We start from the raw sequence: 20,102 nt of genomic DNA, 5'->3' as shown, positions 1-20,102 counted from the left end.
ACACACAACAGCCTTTTTATTTGCACACCAAGTCACTTATTATGTAGCGCCTCCTTGAATTTTGTTTCCTTCCATCCATCCATTTCCTACCGCTTGTCCCTTGTTACATTGGATACATATTTGATTTAGTTAAAGGAACAGTACGCCCAGACCTCTTCTCCCCTCCTCCTGCAGGAGGAGGCTCAGAGAGTCAGTTGGGTGGAGGAGTCAGTCAGTCAGTCAGTCAGTACTGCCTCAGACAGTTAGTTGTACACACAAGATGACACGGTGTCTTTACCTTTTCCTCTGTTTTTTGGGTCATTTCCAAAGGATCCTGCTCGTCGGCTCAGAGGAGACTCCGACTTTTGGATCTAAAAATATTCCCAGACTTCTGCGCAAAGGTAAATTGACACTTTGTGCAAAGATCCAATGCAAAAGGACTATGTACAGTATTGTGTTTATTATTATAGTCTCTGTATAATAATACAATATCTGTGATAGTGTAAGTCTGATATTTTTACTGCAGATTGTTGTTTACTAGGAAACACTCACACTGTTAAGATGAATTATTTGCAGAGGGGGAATGTTTGTTTTGTATGGAAGTAGAATTGTCTCACATCAACTTATATATATCAATATGATATTAATTCATATGCATATATGAATAACTATACAAATACAAATACAAATGTGATATACAAATAAATGCATCATTTGTATAAATAAACACGTATTTGTAAATATATTTTTGAGATTTTAAAATACATACAAATAAAATGTATAAATATAAAAATGTGACATACAAATAAATCGAGAATTTGTATAAATAAATGTGAATTTGTAAATATATTTTTGAGATTTGAATATAAATATTCAATATTTATACCCCTCAACTCCCCCCAAAATGGATTAACTCGCTGGAATAAAAAATACATTATAACATACATCCATAAACGTGGACGCATGTGAAAAAGTGCAATATATTTATCTGTACAATAATCTATTTATTTATTTATATATATTTATTTATTTTATATATATATTATATATATATTATTTATATATATTTATTTATTTATATATGCACCTTATTGCTTTTTTTTTATCCTGCACTACCATGAGCTTATGTAACGAAATTTCGTTCTTATCTGTGCTGTAAAGTTCAGATTTGAATGACAATAAAAAGGAAGTCTAAGTCTAAATATGCTTGATTTAGTATTTGTATTTGTATTGAATATAAAGTAAAGTTAAAGTAGCAATGATTGTCACACACACACACACTAGGTGTGGTGAAATTTGTCCTCTGCATTTGACCCATCCCCTTGCTCACCCCCTGGGAGGTGAGGGGAGCAGTGGGCGGCAGCAGTGGCCGCGCCCGGGAATCATTTTGGTGATTTAACCCCCAATTCCATCCCTTGATGCTGAGTGCCAAGCAGGGAGGTAACGGCTCCCATTTTTATAGTCTTTGGTATGACTCGGCCGGGGTTTGAACTCACAACCTACCGATCTCAGGGCGGACACTCTAACCACTAAGCCACTGAGCCGCTTGCTTGAATTTGCATTTGTGGATTTTTTTGCTTTTGTGTCAATGAGACATTCCTACCACAAACCAGATGCACAAATAAATGTGACATGGGGCTTGAATGTGGAGTTACACATTCCCCTGAACAAACAGCAGAGGGCACTGCAGGCAGAGCGGTCTGGGTCACAGACAATGCGAATTTATCCAGTTAATCTGAAAGACCGTAATCGATCTACATCCCTAGCAGTGATGGACTTTGTAGAAAACATAGCTACAGCAATAGAAAAAAAGCAACACGCCGTTGGAGTATTTATTGACTTATGTAAAGCTTTTGACACAATCGATCGTTCCGTACTTCTGCAAACATGGTAAAACTATGGCATAAGAGGTGTTTCACAACAGTGGTTAAGTAGTTATTTAAGTAATAGATCTCAATATGTGGAAATTAATAAGACTAAATCACAGCCAGGAAGAGTAACTTGTGGGGTTCCACAAGGCTCGGTATTGGGACCTAAGTTATTTATACTTTATTAAAATGATATTTGTTCAGTATCTAATACATTGAAATGTATTATGTTTGCAGATGATACAAATGTATATTGTTCAGGAGAAGACTTGAAGGAAGTGTTGAGGTTGAGTTGCTTCAGCTAAAAAAAATGGTTTGATATTAATAAGTTATTATTAAATGATAAGAAAATTTAATTGATAGTGTTTAGTGGTGCAAGGACAAATTGTGAAGCAAAATTAAAATGAAATCAAGTGGAAATTGATAGAGTATATGAAACTAAGTTCTTGGGAATAATAATTGATCATAAATTATGTTGGAAACCGCATATTGAATATATAAAGGGAAAAATATTCAAATCCATTGCTATTGTTTATAAAGTAAGACACATGCTGAATAAGAAATGTCTGCATATGTTATATTATTCTTTTATTTTTCCATGGGGAAATGTTTATAAAACAAACATAATTATACTTCAAAAAAGGGTCATTAGAATAATACACAAAGCGTGCTACTATGAACATACCAATCCATTATTTATAAGTTGTAATGTGTTAAAATGTTCAGATATTGTGTTTTTTTTAAAAACAATGGAAATGATGTTTGGAGTAAAGAACAACAGCCTTCCGGCTTGTATTCTTAGGTTATTTCAATTAAGAGGAGAAAACTATAATTTACGGGGGATATTGATTTTTGAAATAGGTAAAGTAAGAATGAATATAAAATACAAATGTATTTCAGTTTTAGGAGTTAAATGGTGGAACAAGCTCAGTGATGAGTTGAAGACATGTCGTTCTTAAGGTTTAAGAAAGCCTTGAAAGGTGAAATAATAGAACATTTTCAAATATAGTAACATTTACTTTCATCCCATTGATTTTTTGAATGTGGATGTTCCAGGTAATCTTATTTTCAGTGAATGTATAGGATAGGCAAATATAAGTCTTGGCTTCAGCCTATTCCTTTTTCGGTCATTCTTTTTCTTTTCTCTTTGTGTGTATGTGTATGATTGTTAAATATGTATAATCTGTACTGTTAAACTGATCACACAAAATGGTTGATTATATGACCGAAATAAACTTTTTCATTCATTCATTCATTCATTCATTCATTCATTCATTCATTCATTCTCCTAATATGGCAAAGTCATGACGTAATATGACCCTCCCTAGTGTGCCTCTGATTGGCTTGCCAGTGTCTGACCATGTCTGTGACCCAGACCGCTCTGGCTGCAGTGCCCTCTGCTGGTTGTTCAGGGGAGTGTGTGGGTCACATGTCACATTTATTTGTGCATCTGGTTTGTGGTAGGAATGTCTCATCGACACAAAAGCAAAAAAGCGATCCACATATGCAAATTCAATACAAATACAAATACAAAATCCTGCATATTTATATTCAAATCTCAAAAATATATTTACAAATACACGTTTATTTATACAAAGTCTTGATTTATTTGTACGTCAGATTTGAATATATTTATAAATTGTATTTGTATATATTTTCAAATCTCAAAAATATATTTACAAATATGCGTTTATATATAAAAAATATTTATTTATTTGTATATCACGTTTGTATTTGTATATTTGTCAATATATGTATTAATATCATATTCATATATATAGGTTGATGTGAGACAATTCTACTTCCATAGTTTTGGATCTCATCAGATTGTGCAGGTGTGTCTCTATTGCTGTGCAGACCTTCACTTGATATCCTTGAATGTTTATTAAAATAACTGATAGTTTCCCCATGTTTCCGTTCAGATGTCATCGGAGGAGGTTTTAACTACACAGTCCATCAAAACCACACTATTTTATTTTATCATGAAGAGTCTGGAGAGATGTATGTCGGGGGCAGCGATTTTGTGTTAAAGCTTGACTCTGATGACTATCAAATCACAAAGGTGAGTGCTGAGGTCTTGTTGATTGGCGGCTTTGGGATGTGTTGATGCACCAGGAGACATAATTAGACATAACGGTAACAGATGGGGCAGCACGGTGGAACAGGGGTTAGTGCATGTGCCTCACAATACAAGGTCCTGAGTTCAATCCCGGGCTCGGGGATCTTTCTGTGTGGAGTTTGCATGTTCTCCCCGTGACAGCGTGGGTTCTACTCCGGCTTCTTCCCACCTCCAAAGACATGCACCTGGGGATAGGCCCCTCCCACCTCCAAAGACATGCACCTGGGGATAGGCCCCTCCCACCTCCAAAGACATGCACCTGGGGATAGGTTGATTGGCAACACTAAATGGTCCCTAGTGTGTGGATGTGAGTGTGAATGTTGTCTGTCTATCTGTGTTGGCCCTGCGATGAGGTGGCGACTTGTCCAGGGTGTACCCCGCCTTCCGCCCGAATGCAGCTGAGATAGGCTCCAGCACCCCCGAAAGGGACAAGCGGTAGAAAATGGATGGATGGATGGGTAACAGATGGTTTGTTCAGCTAATGTGTTGCACACGATGGATCATGGACACACTGACAGAAGTGGCCTTTTCCAAGCCACTTCACACTGAGCTTTTATTCAGCAGCAGCTGGTCACGAGATGCAGCACAATAAGAAGGTTTTCTTTTTAAACGCCACAGTCTCTCTGACCTTTAAAGGCCTACTGAAAGCCACTACTACCGACCACGCAGTCTGATAGTTTATACATCAATGATGAAATCTTAACATTGCAACACATGCCAATACGGCCGGGTTAACTTATAAAGTGCAATTTTAAATTTCCCGGGAAACTTCCGCTTGAACACGTCTATGTGTGATGACGTATGCGCGTGACGTCAATCGTTGAAGCAGAAGTATTGGGACACATTGTATGTCAATACAAACAGCTCTGTTTTCATCGCAAAATTCCACAGTATTGTGGACATCTGTGTTGGTGAATCTTTTGCAATTTGTTTAATGAACAATGGAGACTGCAAAGAAGAAAGCTGTAGGTGGGATCGGTGTATTAGCGGCTGGCTGCAGCAACACAACCAGGAGGACTTTGACTTGGATAGAAGACGCGCTATCCGACACTAGCCGCCGACCGCATCGATGATCGGGTGAAGTCCTTCGTCGTGCCGTCGATCGCTGGAACGCAGGTGAGAACGGGTGTTGATGAGCAGATGAGGGCTGGCGTAGGTGGATAGCTAATGTTTTTAGCATAGCTCTGTGAGGTCCCGTAGCTAAGTTAGCTTCAATGGCGTCGTTAGCAACAGACTGGAAAGCATTAACCGTGTAGTTACAGGTCCAGGGTTTAATATTATTGTTGATTTTCTGTCTATCCTTCCAGTCAGGGGCTTATTTATTTTGTTTCTATCAGTTAAGCCCGATGCTATCACGTTAGCTCCGTAGCTAAAGTGCTTCACCGATGTATTGTCGTGGCGATAAAAGTCACTGTGAATGTCCATTTCGCGTTCTCGACTCTCATTTTCAAGAGGATATAGTATCCGAGGTGGTTTAAAATACAAATCCGTGATCCACAATAGAAAAAGGAGAGAGTGTGGAATCCAATGAGCCAGCTTGTACCTAAGTTACGGTCAGAGCAAAAAAAGATACATCCTGCACTGCACGCTAGTCCTTCACTCTCACGTTCCTCATCCACGAATCTTTCATCGTGGCTCAAATTAATGGGGTAATCGTCGCTTTCTCGGTCCGAATCGCTCTCGCTGCTGGTGTAAACAATGGGGAAATGTGAGGAGCCTTTCAACCTGTGACGTCACGCTACTTCCGGTACAGGCAAGGCTTTTTTTATCAGCGACCAAAAGTTGCAAACTTTATCGTCAAAGTTCTCTACTAAATCCTTTCAGCAAAAATATGGCAATATCGCAAAATGATCAAGTATGACACATAGAATGGATCTGCTATCCCTGTTTAAATAAAAAAAAAAATCATTTTAGTAGGCCTTTAAAGCTGTCGCTTTTTTTGAACAGAGTAATGAGACAATTTGTTGTGTTCATGCAGAACCGTGCACATACACTCAAAGTCCGATACAACGCGGTCATTGGGGTCCATAAAATACCGATCGTGTTATTCCCGCAATAGCATTATGTAGAAAACCTTATTTTTGACCTTTTTTTTTTTTTTTTTGAAGTTATGCACGTTGTTGGCTTTCTAAACCAGGGGTCACCAACCTTTTTAAAACCAAGAGCTACTTCTTGGGTACTGATTAATGCGAAGGGCTACCAGTTTGATACACACTTAAATAAATTGCCAGAAATATCCAATTTGCTCAATTTACCTTTAACTCTATGTTATTATTAATAATGAATGATATTTACACTTAATTGAACGGTTTAAAAGAGGAGAAAACACGAAAAAAATGACAATTAAATTTTGAAACATAGTTTATCTTCAATTTCGACTCTTTAAAATTCAAAATTCAACCGAAAAAAAGAAGAGAAAAACTTAAAAAAAGAATTTATGGAACATCATTAGTCATTTTTCCTGATTAAGATTAATTTTAGAATTTTGATGAAATGTTTTAAATAGGTTAAAATCCAATCTACACTTTGTTAGAATATAAAACAAATTGGACAAAGCTATATTTCTAACAAAGACAAATCATTATTTCTTCTAGAATTTCCAGAACAAAATTTTTTAAAGAAATTCAAAAGACTTTGTAAATAAAATTTAAATTTGATTCTACAGATTTTCTAGATTTGACAGAATAATTTTTTTGAATTTTAATCATAATAAGTTTGAAGAAATATTTCACAAATATTCTTCGTCGAAAAAACAGAAGCTAAAATGAAGAATTAAATTAAAATGTATTTATTATTCTTTACAATAAAAAAATAAAAAAAATACTTGAACATTGATTTAAATTGTCAGGAAAGAAGAGGAAGGAATTTAAAAGGTAAAAAGGTATATGTGTTTAAAAATCCTAAAATAATTTTTAAGGTTGTATTTTTTCTCTGAAATGGTCTTTCTAAAAGTTATAAGAAGCAAAGTAAAAAAATTAATGAATTTAAACAAGTGAAGACCAAGTCTTTAAAATATTTTCTTGGATTTTCAAATTCTATTTGAGTTTTGTCTCTCTTAGAATTAAAAATGTCGGGCAAAGCGAGACCAGCTTGTTAGTAAATAAATCAAATTTAAAAAATAGAGGCAGCTCACTGGTAAGTGCTGCTATTTGAGCTATTTTTAGAACAGGCCGGCGGGCTACTCATCTGGTCCTTACGGGCTACCTGGTGCCCGCGGGCACCGCGTTGGTGACCCCTGTTCTAAACCTACTAGGTGGATAGTGGATCGATTTTTTTAATTTTTTTATTTATTTTTATTTTTATTTTTTTTATTTTTTAAATGAATCAATCCAACAAAACAATACACAGCAATACCATGACAATGCAATCCAATTCCAAAAGCAAACCTGACCCAGCAACACTCAGAACTGCAAACAACAGAGCAATTGAGAGGAGACACAAAGACACAGAACAATTTAAAAGTAGTGAAACAAAAATGAATATTATCAACAACAGTATCAATATTAGTTACAATTTCAACATAGCAGTGATTAAAAATCCCTCATTGACATTATCATTAGACATTTATAAAAAATACAAAAAAAGAACAATAGTGTCACAGTGGCTTACACTTGCATCGCATCTCATAAGCTTGACAACACACTGTGTCCAATATTTTCACAAAGATAAAATAAGTGATATTTTTGGTTCATTTAATAGTTCAAACAAATGTACATTATTGCAATCAGTTGATAAAACATTGTCCTTTACAATTATAAAAGCTTTTTACTCTGCTTGCAAGTCAGCAGCCTGGGGTAGATCCTGCTGAAATCCTATGTATTGAATGAATAGAGAATCCTTTTGAATCGGGAAAATATCGTTTTTGAATCGAGAATCGCGTTGAATCGGGGAAAAAATCGGTTTTGAATCGAATCGGGACCCCAAGAATCGATATTGATTCGAATCGTGGGACACCCAAAGATTCACAGCCCTAGTTTCAACATCACCGCGCCGATGTTGTTGTTTTTTTATTCCTTCTTTTTGGAGACTTTCTTAAAGATTTACTGTGTAAGTTTGTAAATACGCGATAATTTGGTGAAAAACAACGCAAAAAAACGAGCAAAAATTCGGGATCCACATCACGATCGCGTTCTGTAGAACGTCGCGTTATGTCGGACTTTGAGTGTCGAAGCCGATGTTGTTCGTTAAAATACAAGTAGTTTTATTTAAATTTTTAAAGAAATTAAAAGGTCAAGACTTGTTTTATAAAATTATGTGAACTATAACCTGTACAATTGTGTTGTATACAGTAGGAAAATTAATATCAATCAATTAATCCAAGTGTATTTATACAAGTGTCTCAAAGGGCTGCACAAGCCACAACGACATCCTCGGCTCAGATCCCACTTCAGGGCAAGGAAAAACTCCTTTGGGTTTCGCTCTCATAACAAAAACAATCCCCCCAAAAAATATTTTTGTAATAATAAGAATTTTTTTTTAAATATCGACTTTTGTATAGTTTATATACTTATTAGAAATGCGCGGATAGGCAATTATTTCATCCGCAACCGCATCACAAAAGTCGTCATCCACCCGCCATCCACCCGAACTAACATTTTATCAACAGGCGCGAAACAGGACAGTCGCGTGACGGTTAAGGACCCCCGGCAACTTTGTGACTTTATTGGACGCAGCCCCGGAAGTAAATGGGGGGGGGGTTTGTAGGGGGTAAGAAATTTGGCGTGACAGCTGCAGCAGTGCCTGATGAATAATTGCCTGTTTCAAAGAGTGCTGCTCGTTTTTCGTATGTGTGTAACAACATTTAACTATGTATACACTACCGTTCAAAAGTTTGGGGTCACCCAAACAATTTTGTGGAATAGCCTTCATTTCTAAGAACAAGAATAGACTGTCGAGTTTCGGATGAAAATTCTCTTTTTCTGGACATTTTGAGCGTTGAATTGACCCCACAAATGTGATGCTCCAGAAACTCAATCTGCTCAAAGGAAGGTCAGTTTTGTAGCTTCTGTAACGAGCTAAACTGTTTTCAGATGTGTGAACATGATTGCACAAGGGTTTTCTAATCATCAATTAGCCTTCTGAGCCAATGAGCAAGCACATTGTACCATTAGAACACTGGAGTGATAGTTGCTGGAAATGGGCCTCTATACACCTATGTAGATATTGCACCAAAAACCAGACATTTGCAGCTAGAATAGTCATTTACCACATTAGCAATGTATAGAGTGTATTTCTTTAAAGTTAAGACTAGTTTAAAGTTATCTTCATTGAAAAGTACAGTGCTTTTTTCCTTCAAAAATAAGGACATTTCAATGTGACCCCAAACGTTTGAACGGTAGTGTATATATTTCCGAATTGGTTCAACCGCCACCCGCCCGAATCTATTTAAAATCTATTTTTTTTGTCATGCATCCACCCGACCCGCGGATTATCCGCGGACTCCGCGGTTGTGTCCGCAAACCGCGCATCTCTAATACTTATACTATACTTGGTATCGATACTATCGACATATGTATCGACCACCCTTACTTTACATCGAAGCTTTAGCGGTTAGCTTCTTCTGTCCTTCTCGGTGTGTGTGTTTCCCTCCAGTCCCCATTGATAATGGTACAATCGTGTTTATTTTCCACCATGGTGATGAGGATTAGTATCTTCAAAGTGTCTTCACACTGTGGATAGCCGACAAGTTTCTTGCAGCTTATTTTCAGATTCGAGCCAACATTCCGGAATTCACGGAACTCCTGCATCTGCATGCATTCCCTGTGAAGGACTCCTTCATGCACACAGCTGTAGTAAAGACGGGCTGGGCTCGGCAGCTCATTAGCAGGTCAATTTAAGAAAAGGCAAATATCGGGACAGCTGTAATAATGGACCTAGATCCACTAACTGCGCTGTTGGTGAAAAAGCTGCTCCTGGCAAAACAGCGCCCTCACCTGGCTGTTATGAAGCACGCATACAACCTCTTTGTGTTTGCTAATAGCCATGTATTGAACAACTCACATTATCGCACAGTACGGGGTTTTTAGAAGTATTGACCGTACAGTACATTTTACACAGGGTGAAAATATCGCACAAATACGATAATTATCACACAGTAGGTCTTGCAACTTTGAATGAAATCCAGACAAGGATAAATAACTGAAATCGAAGTAAAAATACATATGCTTGACTATCAAGGTGTTTTTTCTTACCAGGCCTTTTCTATGTTAGATCATTTTGATTATCATGAGTGATGTGTACTCAAACCTGACATACAGTACAGGCCAAGACTTTGGACACACCTTCTCATTCAATGAGTTTTCTTTATTTTCATGACTATTTACATTGTAGATTGTCACTGAAGGCATCAAAACTATGAATGAACACATGTGGCGTTATGTACTTCACAAAAAAAGGTGAAATAACAGAAAATATGTTTTATATTCTAGTTTCTTCAAAATAGCCACCCTTTGCTATGATTACTGTTTTGCACACTTTTGGCATTCTCTCCATGAGCTTGAAGAGGTAGTCACCTGAAAAGGTTTTCACTTCACAGGTGTGATAGTTTTGATGCCTTCAGTGACAATCTACAATGTTGTCATGTTCTGTGGTCATGTTTTGTTTTGGTTATGTTCTGTTGGGTTTTGGACACTTTCGGTTCCTGATTTTTCACTCCCTTGTTTTGTCACCATAGCAACCATTAGTTTCACCTGTTCCACGTTTGGACTCTCACACCTGACACTAATCAAGACACTATTAGTTAAAGGCCTACTGAAATGAAATTTTCTTATTTAAACGGGGATAGCAGATCCATTCTATGTGTCATACTTCATCATTTCGCGATATTTGCTGAAAGGATTTAGTAGAGAACATCGACGATAAAGTTTGCAACTTTTGGTCGCTGATAAAAAAAGCCTTGCCTATACCGGAAGTAGCGTGACGTCACAGGTTGAAAGGCTCCTCACATTTCCCCATTGTTTACACCAGCAGCGAGAACGATTCGGACCGAGAAAGCGACGATTACCCCATTAATTTGAGCAAGGATGAAAGATTTGTGGATGAGGACCGTGAGAGTGAAGGACTAGAGTGCAGTGCAGGACGTATCTTTTTTCGCTCTGACCGTAACTTAGGTACAAGGGTTCATTGGATTCCACACTCTCTCCTTTTTCTATTGTGGATCACGGATTTGTATTTTAAACTACCTCGGATACTATATCCTCTTGAAAATGAGAGTCGAGAACGCGAAATGGACATTCACAGTGACTTTTATCTCCACGACAATACATCGGCGAAGCTCTTTAGCTACGGAGCTAACGTGATAGCACATCGGGCTTGAATGCAGATAGAAACAAAAGAAATAAACCCTTGACTGGACGGATAGACAGAAAATCAACAATACTTTTAAACTATGGACATGTAAATACACGTTTAATGCTTTCCAGGCTGGCGAAGCTTAACAATGCTGTTGCTAACGACGCCATTGAAGCTAACTTAGCAACGGGACCTCTACAGAGCTATGCTAAAAACATTAGCTATCCACCTACGCCAGCCCTCATCTGCTCATCAACACCCGTGCTCACCTGCGTTCCAGCGATCGACGGAGCGACGATCATAGATGCGGTCGGCGGCCCGGAGACGGAGGAAGTCAAGGTGAGGTCGGCGGCTAGCGCGTCTGCTATCCATCTCAAAGTCCTCCTGGTTGTGTTGCTGCAGCCATCCGCTAATACACCGATCCCACCTACAGCTTTCTTCTTTGCAGTCTTCATTGTTCATTAAACAAATTGCAAAAGATTCACCAACACAGATGTCCAGAATACTGTGGAATTTTGAGATGAAAACAGAGCTTTTTGTATTGGATTCAATGGTGTACCAATACTTCCAGTTCAAGGATTGACGTCACGCGCATACGTCATCATACATAGACGTTTTCAACCGGAAGTTTAGCGGGAAATTTAAAATTGCACTTTATAAGTTAACCCGGCCGTATTGGCATGTGTTGCAATGTTAAGATTTCATCATTGATATATAAACTATCAGACTGTGTGGTCGGTAGTAGTGGCTTTCAGTAGGCCTGTAAATAGTCATGAAAATAAAGCAAACACATTGAAATGAGAAGGTGTGTCCAAACTTTTAGCCTGTACTGTACATTACTCAAAATAATACAATTTGTCAAATTTGACTCGACAAAAATCCAGTTTTCCAAACTCTGACAAAATTGTCTTGTTCTTTAAGCAAACTGTTTTGCTAATGTTTGAGTACAAATGAAATGACTGAAGGTATTAAGCAAATTGATCTCACACTGGAATTGCCTATAAGAAAAAAATGACCTTGTTATGTTTTAGCTTGATTTCATATTGTGCAGCATATATACAGAATTGATCTAATGGAATTCCATACATCCTGACCAGTGTTGAGCTTCTTTAAAGTACTGGTCCAGTATTCATGAGTAGAATGTTGTTATTCCGTTTCAAGTCTCTGACCAGAGAAGAAGACATTATCTTAAGTGCCATTTAAGGGGGGAAAACTGCAAAACAAGCATCCATTTGTGTACAGTGTGTCTATAGTCCTTTCATTACTTTACTGTATATCCCTGCAGACATTCCATCTTAATGCCACGAGCGACCAGCAATGCCAAGAGGTTGGTGATGGTGTAAATGACTTGAATGCAGTGTGTTGTTGCTGCGTGATAATGACAGACTGTGTACTGCACAGGGCCCTTGTCCTAACATCATCACTGTCATCGAGAGGTTTGAGGACATCCTTTTGGTCTGCGGGACCAATGGTCACAGCCCACACTGCTGGAATCTTGTGAGTGTTTAATGCATCTGTGTGTGTGTGTTTGTACAAAACCCAAAACCAGTGAAGTTGGCACGTTGTGTAAATCGATTTGAAAATACTTTTCAACATACAAACCCCGTTTCCATATGAGCTGGGAAATTGTGTTAGATGTAAATATAAACGGAATACAATGATTTGCAAATCATTTTCAACCCATATTCAATTGAATGCACTACAAAGACAAGATATTTGATGTTCAAACTGATAAACGTTTTTTTTTTGGCAAATAATCATTAACTTTAGAATTTGATGCCAGCAACACGTGACAAAGAAGTTGGGAAAGGTGGCAATAAATACTGATAAAGTTGAGGAATGCTCATCAAACACTTATTTGGAACATCCCACAGGTGAACAGGCAAATTGGGAACAGGTGGGTGCCATGATTGGGTATAAAAGTAGATTCCATGAAATGCTCAGTCATTCACAAACACGGATGAGGCGAGGGTCACCACTTTGTCAACAAATGCGTGAGCAAATTGTTGAACAGTTTAAGAAAAACCTTTCTCAACCAGCTATTGCAAGGAATTTAGGGATTTCACCATCTACGGTCCGTAATATCATCCAAGGGTTCAGAGAATCTGGAGAAATCACTGCACGTAAGCAGCTAAGCCCGTGACCTTCGATCCCTCAGGCTGTACTGCATCAACAAGCGACATCAGTGTGTAAAGGATATCACCACATGGGCTCAGGGACACTTAAAAAACCCACTGTCAGTAACTACAGTTAGTCGCTACATCTGTAAGTGCAAGTTAAAACTCTCCTATGCAAGGCGAAAACCGCTTATCAACAACACCCAGAAACGCCGTCGGCTTCGCTGGGCCTGAGCTCATCTAAGATGGACTGATACAAAGTGGAAAAGTGTTCTGTGGTCTAACGAGTCCACATTTCAAATTGTTTTTGGAAACTGTGGATGTTGTGTCCTCTGGACCAAAGAGGAAAAGAACCATCCGGATTGTTATAGGCGCAAAGTTGAAAAGCCAGCATGTGTGATGTTATGGGGGTGTATTAGTGCCCAAGACATGGGTAACTTACACATCTGTGAAGGCACCATTAATGCTTAAAGGTACATACAGCTTTTGGAGCAACATATGTTGCCATCCAAGCAACGTTACCATGGACGCCCCTGCTTATTTCAGCAAGACAATGCCAAGCCACGTGTTACAACAGCGTGGCTTCATAGTAAAAGAGTGCGGGTACTAGACTGGCCTGCCTGTAGTCCAGACCTGTCTCCCATTGAAAATGTGTGGCGCATTATGAAGCCTAAAATACCACAACGGAGACCCCCGGACTGTTGAACAACTTAAGCTGTACATCAAGCAAGAATGGAAAATAATTCCACCTGAGAAGCTTAAAAAATGTGTCTCCTCAGTTCCCAAACGTTTACCGAGTGTTGTTAAAAGGAAAGGCCATGTAACACAGTGGTGAACATGCCTTTCCCAACTACTTTGGCACGTGTTGCAGCCATGAAATTCTAAGTTAATGATTATTTGCAAAAAAAAATTAAGTTTCTCAGTTGGAACATTAAATATGTTGTCTTTGCAGTCTATTCAAGTGAATATAAGTTGAAATGTGATTAGCAAATCATTGTATTCTCTTTTTACTTACGATTTACACAACGTGCCAACTTCACTGGTTTTGGGTTTTGTATAATAATAATCATCATGTTCTACTCTCTTCTCAGGCTCCTGACGTAGTGGAGGATTACGAAGGGACGGGTATTTCACCGTTCGTGCATACACAGAACTCGCTGTCTCTTCGAGTTGGTATGTTAATAAACAGCCTCGTGAGTTTCTTGAAGGCTTAAGAATGTGACATTACGTAATTGCATCATTGTAAAAGAATGTGACAATAGAGATAAAGCATGCTTGATAATAGAAGGGCCGTATCTTGCTTTTAGAGGGTGATCTATACGCTGCAGCTCCACTGGATACTGATGGAAGTGCCTTGCAGTTCAGAAGGAAAGCAGGAAACAGACCCAATATCTGGATGTATGACAGCTGGGTGTCAGGTCAGAAGCACAATCAATCTACAGTGCAGTCAAAGGACGGTTTACAAATTGCTGAAATGTTGACGTCCTTCTCCAACAGAGCCTACATTCGTCTCTGCATCGTGGGTGCAGCGGAAAGACGACCCTGACAATGAAAAGATTTACATTTTCTTTCGTGAAAAGAACTCCGACCACAACCCGGAGGCCGATCCGTGGATTTCCAGGGTGGCCCGAGTCTGTAAGGTAACCTTGAAACTGACAGACGACATCAAGGGGAAATCTAATCCCTCACTAAGTAACCCCTTTAGAGAGTCGAGTAACTTGAGCTGTAGATTTGCTCGTAGCCACCTGGAAGTCTATTGTGTGGAAAATGAATGGCAATATATCCATAGCTCATTAAAATATGCTTAGTCTAGGAGTTTTGAGAAGCACAGGTGATGACTTCAGATTTGGCCCAGCATAGGTCTACTCACTATCAATAAAACCAGGTACTATCAGGTACTTTGTTACTCAGAGGTCCAAGCGTGCTGAGTATAGTTAACGCTCTGTCATTATGACATTTATGGCTAGAAATGACCAACAGTCTACGCTCTGTTTTCTTGCTGCTCTCATTCTCCTCCGTTGTTGTTGTTTGTGAGCAATTCTGATTCATCAAATGTGGCGTGCCTTTTTATGATTTTGATCAGTTTAATGTGGAAAACTGACAGCCTGAAACTAAAACGTTTAGAGCCCAGCTGGTACTATCCCAACTCTTAAAGGCCTACTGAAAGCCACTACTACCGACCACGCAGTCTGATAGTTTATATATCAATGATGAAATCTTAACATTGCAACACATGCCAATACAGGCAACTTATAAAGTGAAATTTTAAATTTCCCGCTAAACTTCCGGTTGAAAACGTCTATGTATGATGACGTATGTGCGTGACGTCACTAGTTAAACGGAAGTATTGGTACACCATTGAATCCAATACAAAAAAGCTCTGTTTTCATCGCAAAATTCCACAGTATTCTGGACATCTGTGTTGGTAAATCTTTTGCAATTTGTTTAATGAACAATGAAGACTGCAAAGAAGAAAGTTGTAGGTGGGATCGGTGTATTAGCGGCGGACTACAGCAACACAACCAGGATGACTTTGACTCGGATAGCAGACGCGCTAGCCGATGCTAGCCACCGACCGCACGGATGATCGTGGTGAAGTCCTTCGTCCTTCCGTTGATCGCTGGAACGCAGGTGAGCACAGGTGTTGATGAGCAGATGAGGGCTGGCTGGCGTAGGTGGAGCAGTTATACTAAGTTAGCTTCAATCGCGTCGTTAGCAACAGCATTTTTAAGCTTCGCCAAGCTGGAAAGCATTAACCGTGTATTTACATGTCCCTGGTTTAATAGTATTGTTGATCTTCTGTCTATCCTTCCAGTCAGGGATTTATTTATTTTGTTTCTATATGCAGTTAAGCACAATGCTATCACGTTAGCTCCGTAGCTAAGTTAGCTTCAATAGCGACGTTAGCAACAGCATTTTTAACCTTCGCCAGGCTGGAAAGCATTAACCGTGTATTTGCATGTCCCTGGTTTAATAGTATTGTTGATCTTCTGTCTATCCTTCCAGTCAGGGATTTATTTATTTTGTTTCTATATGCAGTTAAGCACGATGGTATCACGTTAGCTCCGTAGCTAAAGTGTTTCGTCGATGTATTGTCGTAGAGATAAAAGTCCCTGTGAATGTCCATTTTGCGTTCTCGATTCTCATTTTCAAGAGGATATAGTATCCGAGGTGGTTTGAAATACAAATCCGTGATCCACAATAGAACAAGGAGAAAGTGTGGAATCCAATGAGCCAGCTTGTACCTAAGTTACGGTCAGAGCGAAAAAAGATATGTCTTGCACTGCATTCTAGTCCTTAACTCAAACGTTCCTCATCCACGAATCTTTCATCCTCGCTCAAATTAATGGGGTAATCGTCGCTTTCTCGGTCCGAATCGCTCTAGCTGCATTGAAAACAATAGGAAAATATGAGGAGGCTATCAACTGACTACGTCACGCTACTTCCGGTAGGGGCAAGGCTTTTTTTTATGAGATACCAAAAGTTGCGATCTTTATCGTCTTTGTTTTCTACTAAATCCTTTCAGCAAAAATATGGCAATATCGCGAAATGATCAAGTATGACACATAGAATGGATCTGCTATCCCCGTTTAAATAATAATAAAAAAATTTCAGTAGGCCTTTAAGTCTGATAGGGGTTTGGATTAAGAAATAAGTAATACATTATGTGTTGTTAAATAGTTTAATGTAGACATTCATTTCATTCAGTATAGGGATGTGGTCGATCAATATCGGCAGATTTTTGTGAAAAAAAGTGTGATCGGCCATTGCCAATTAATGCCTTTTAATGCCAATCACCTCTACTGATACTTTATTTTTGGTCACTCACCTGACAGATAATCACCTCTGTTGCAACAAATAAACTACATTTCTTAGTGTATACGTATCATTATCAAGTCCCGTTAGCAATGGAGGACGAGGTCAAACATGGTTAACACTGTACAGTAAACAGAAAGTAAGAAGCAAGCATGCTATGCTATGCTATGCTAGCTGGAAACAACAGAGGAAATAAGGTTTTCAAGAGGTCTAGATTGTTATTTTCATGTTTACAAATTCAGGAAATTATTCCCTGGACACAGGAGGACTTTGAATTCAAATACCCTGATCGTAACATTTCTAATTCGGCCCACCAGACCATTTAGCTAAATCGGCTCTTGTCTGTTTTTTGCGTGATAATATAATTTAGATATTTATTATTGTCCTAACCTAAGATACTGTAAGGAAGGGATCATATTAATGCACCTGCTTGGGATAATAATCTGATCTTTGACCAACTCTTTATTACAAGTGTTAATAGTTAAAAAAAAACATGTTACTTGATTGATTGATTGATTGATTGATTGATTGAAACTTTTATTAGTAGATTGCACAGTACAGTACATATTCCATACAATTGACCACTAAATGGTAACACCCCAATAAGTTTTTCAACTTGTTTAAAGGCGTACTGAAATGATTTTTTAAAATTTAAACGGGGATAGCAGATCCATTCTATGTGTCATACTTGATCATTTCGCGATATTGCCATATTTTTGCTGAAAGGATTTAGTAGAGAACATCGACGATAAAGTTTGCAACTTTTGGTCGCTGATAAAAAAAAGCCTTGCCTGTACCGGAAGTAGCGTGACGTCGCAGGTTGAAAGGCTCCTCACATTTCCCCATTGTTTACACCAGCAGCGAGAGCGATTCGGACCGAGAAAGCGACGATTACCCCATTAATTTGAGCGAGGATGAAAGATTTGTGGATGAGGAACGTGAGAGTGAAGGACTAGAGTGCAGTGCAGGACGTATCTTTTTTCGCTCTGACCGTAACTTAGGTACAAGCTGGCTCATTGGATTCCACACTTTCTCCTTTTTCTATTGTGGACCACGGATTTGTATTTTAAACCACCTCGGATACTATATCCTCTTGAAAATGAGAGTCGAGAACGCGAAATGGACATTCACAGTGACTTTTATCTCCACGACAATACATCATTGAAGCACTTTAGCTACGGAGCTAACGTGATAGCATCGTGCTTAAATGCAGATAGAAACAAAATAAATAAGCCCCTGACTGGAAGGATAGACAGAAGATCAACAATACTACTATCAGGAGACACCGAATCATACACTGGACCTGTAACCACACGGTTAATGCTGTGCCGCCTGTCGAAGCTTAGCAATGCTGTTGCTAACGACGCCATTGAAGCTAACTTAGCTACGGGACCTTGTCAGAGCTATGATAAAAACATTAGCGCTCCACCTATGCCAGCCCTCATCTGCTCATCAACACCCGTGCTCACCTGCGTTCCAGCGATCGACGGCGCGACGAAGGACTTCACCCGATCATCGATGCGGTCGGCGGCTAGCATCGGATAGCGCGTCTGCTATCCAACTCAAAGTCCTCCTGGTTGTGTTGCTGCAGCCAGCCGCTAATACACCGATCCCACCTACAGCTTTCTTCTTTGCAGTCTCCATTGTTCATTAAACAAATTGCAAAAGATTCACCAACACAGATGTCCAGAATACTGTGGAATTTTGCGATGAAAACATAGCTGTTTGTATTGGATTCAATGGGGTCCGAATACTTCCGTTCACTCCGTGACGTCACACGCATACGTCATCATACATAGACGTTTTCAACCGGAAGTTCCCCGGGAAATTTAAAACTGCACTTTATAAGTTAACCCGGCCGTATTGGCATGTGTTGCAATGTTAAGATTTCATCATTGATATATAAACTATCAGACTGCGTGGTCGGTAGTAGTGGCTTTCAGTAGGCCTTTAAGTCGGAGGTCCACGTAAACAATTCATGGTACAAATATATACTATCATCATAATACAGTCATCATACAAGTTAATCACCAGAGTATATAGATTGAATTATTTACATTATTTACAATCCGGGGGGTGGGATGAGGAGGGTTTAGTTGAAATCAGCACTTCAGTCATCAACAATTGCATCATCAGAGAAATGGACATTGAAACAGTGTAGGTCTGACTTGGTAGGATATGTACAGCGAGCAGAGAACATAGTGAGTTCAGAAAGCATAAGAACAAGTATATACATTAGACATACATTTGATTATTTACATTTGGTTATTTACAATCCGGGGAGGTGGGATGTGGAAGGGGGAAGGTGTTAGTCAAGGGTTGAAGTTGCCTAGAAGTGTTGTTTTTAGTGCGCTTTTGAAGGAGGATAGAGATACCCTTTCTTTTACACCTGTTGGGAGTGCATTCCATATTGATGTGGCATAATGAGTTTAGACCTTTGTTAGATCGGAATCTGGGTTTAACGTGGTTAGTGGAACTCCCCCAAAGGTACTTCTAATGTTGTTTCTCGTGCATATCATTCTTTTCTTTATTTTAGATGGATGAAGGCGGATCAAAACGATTTTTCCAGAACATGTGGACATCGTTTCTCAAGGCTCGGCTGGTCTGCGGCTTCCCAGAGGAGTCCCTCTACTTCAACCGCCTGCAGGACGTCTACGTGCAGCACGCCGAGGACTGGCGTGACACCAGAGTCTACGCCCTCTTCACGAGCAGCTGGTTCGACACTTTCTCTTCCTTGTGTAGTAACAACAGCAAGTGCACGTCTGTGACGCACATAATGCAAAGTCAGCAAGTTTGAAATGTGCTTGCCTGTGGAGGTTTGGGCTTACTCGTGGTTTTGCAGTCACAAAGAAACGTCAACTGCGGTAGAATGAGCTGGAAGGGATGTAACTTTATCAGGTGCACGTACACAAT

General features: G+C 39.1%; 1 protein-coding gene across 2 annotated transcripts in view; it reads left to right on the top strand.

Annotated features, from left to right (window-relative positions):
* Window positions 1-219: 219 nt before the first annotated feature.
* sema7a (semaphorin 7A) overlaps window positions 220-20,102 on the top strand; it is a 54,538-nt gene continuing 34,655 nt past the window's right edge. For both annotated transcript variants that reach the window (XM_062061138.1, XM_062061137.1), the window contains exons 1-8: window positions 220-380; window positions 3,770-3,909; window positions 12,542-12,583; window positions 12,658-12,753; window positions 14,465-14,546; window positions 14,681-14,791; window positions 14,871-15,013; window positions 19,726-19,904. In XM_062061138.1, the coding sequence (XP_061917122.1) occupies window positions 260-380; window positions 3,770-3,909; window positions 12,542-12,583; window positions 12,658-12,753; window positions 14,465-14,546; window positions 14,681-14,791; window positions 14,871-15,013; window positions 19,726-19,904 (914 nt within the window). In that variant the 5' untranslated portion in view covers window positions 220-259. The remainder of the gene's footprint in view (window positions 381-3,769; window positions 3,910-12,541; window positions 12,584-12,657; window positions 12,754-14,464; window positions 14,547-14,680; window positions 14,792-14,870; window positions 15,014-19,725; window positions 19,905-20,102) is intronic.

The sequence above is a fragment of the Entelurus aequoreus genome, linkage group LG10 (assembly GCF_033978785.1).
Source record: "Entelurus aequoreus isolate RoL-2023_Sb linkage group LG10, RoL_Eaeq_v1.1, whole genome shotgun sequence".
Lineage (NCBI taxonomy): Eukaryota > Metazoa > Chordata > Actinopteri > Syngnathiformes > Syngnathidae > Entelurus > Entelurus aequoreus.
This window is presented reverse-complemented; position numbering and strand designations above follow the sequence as displayed.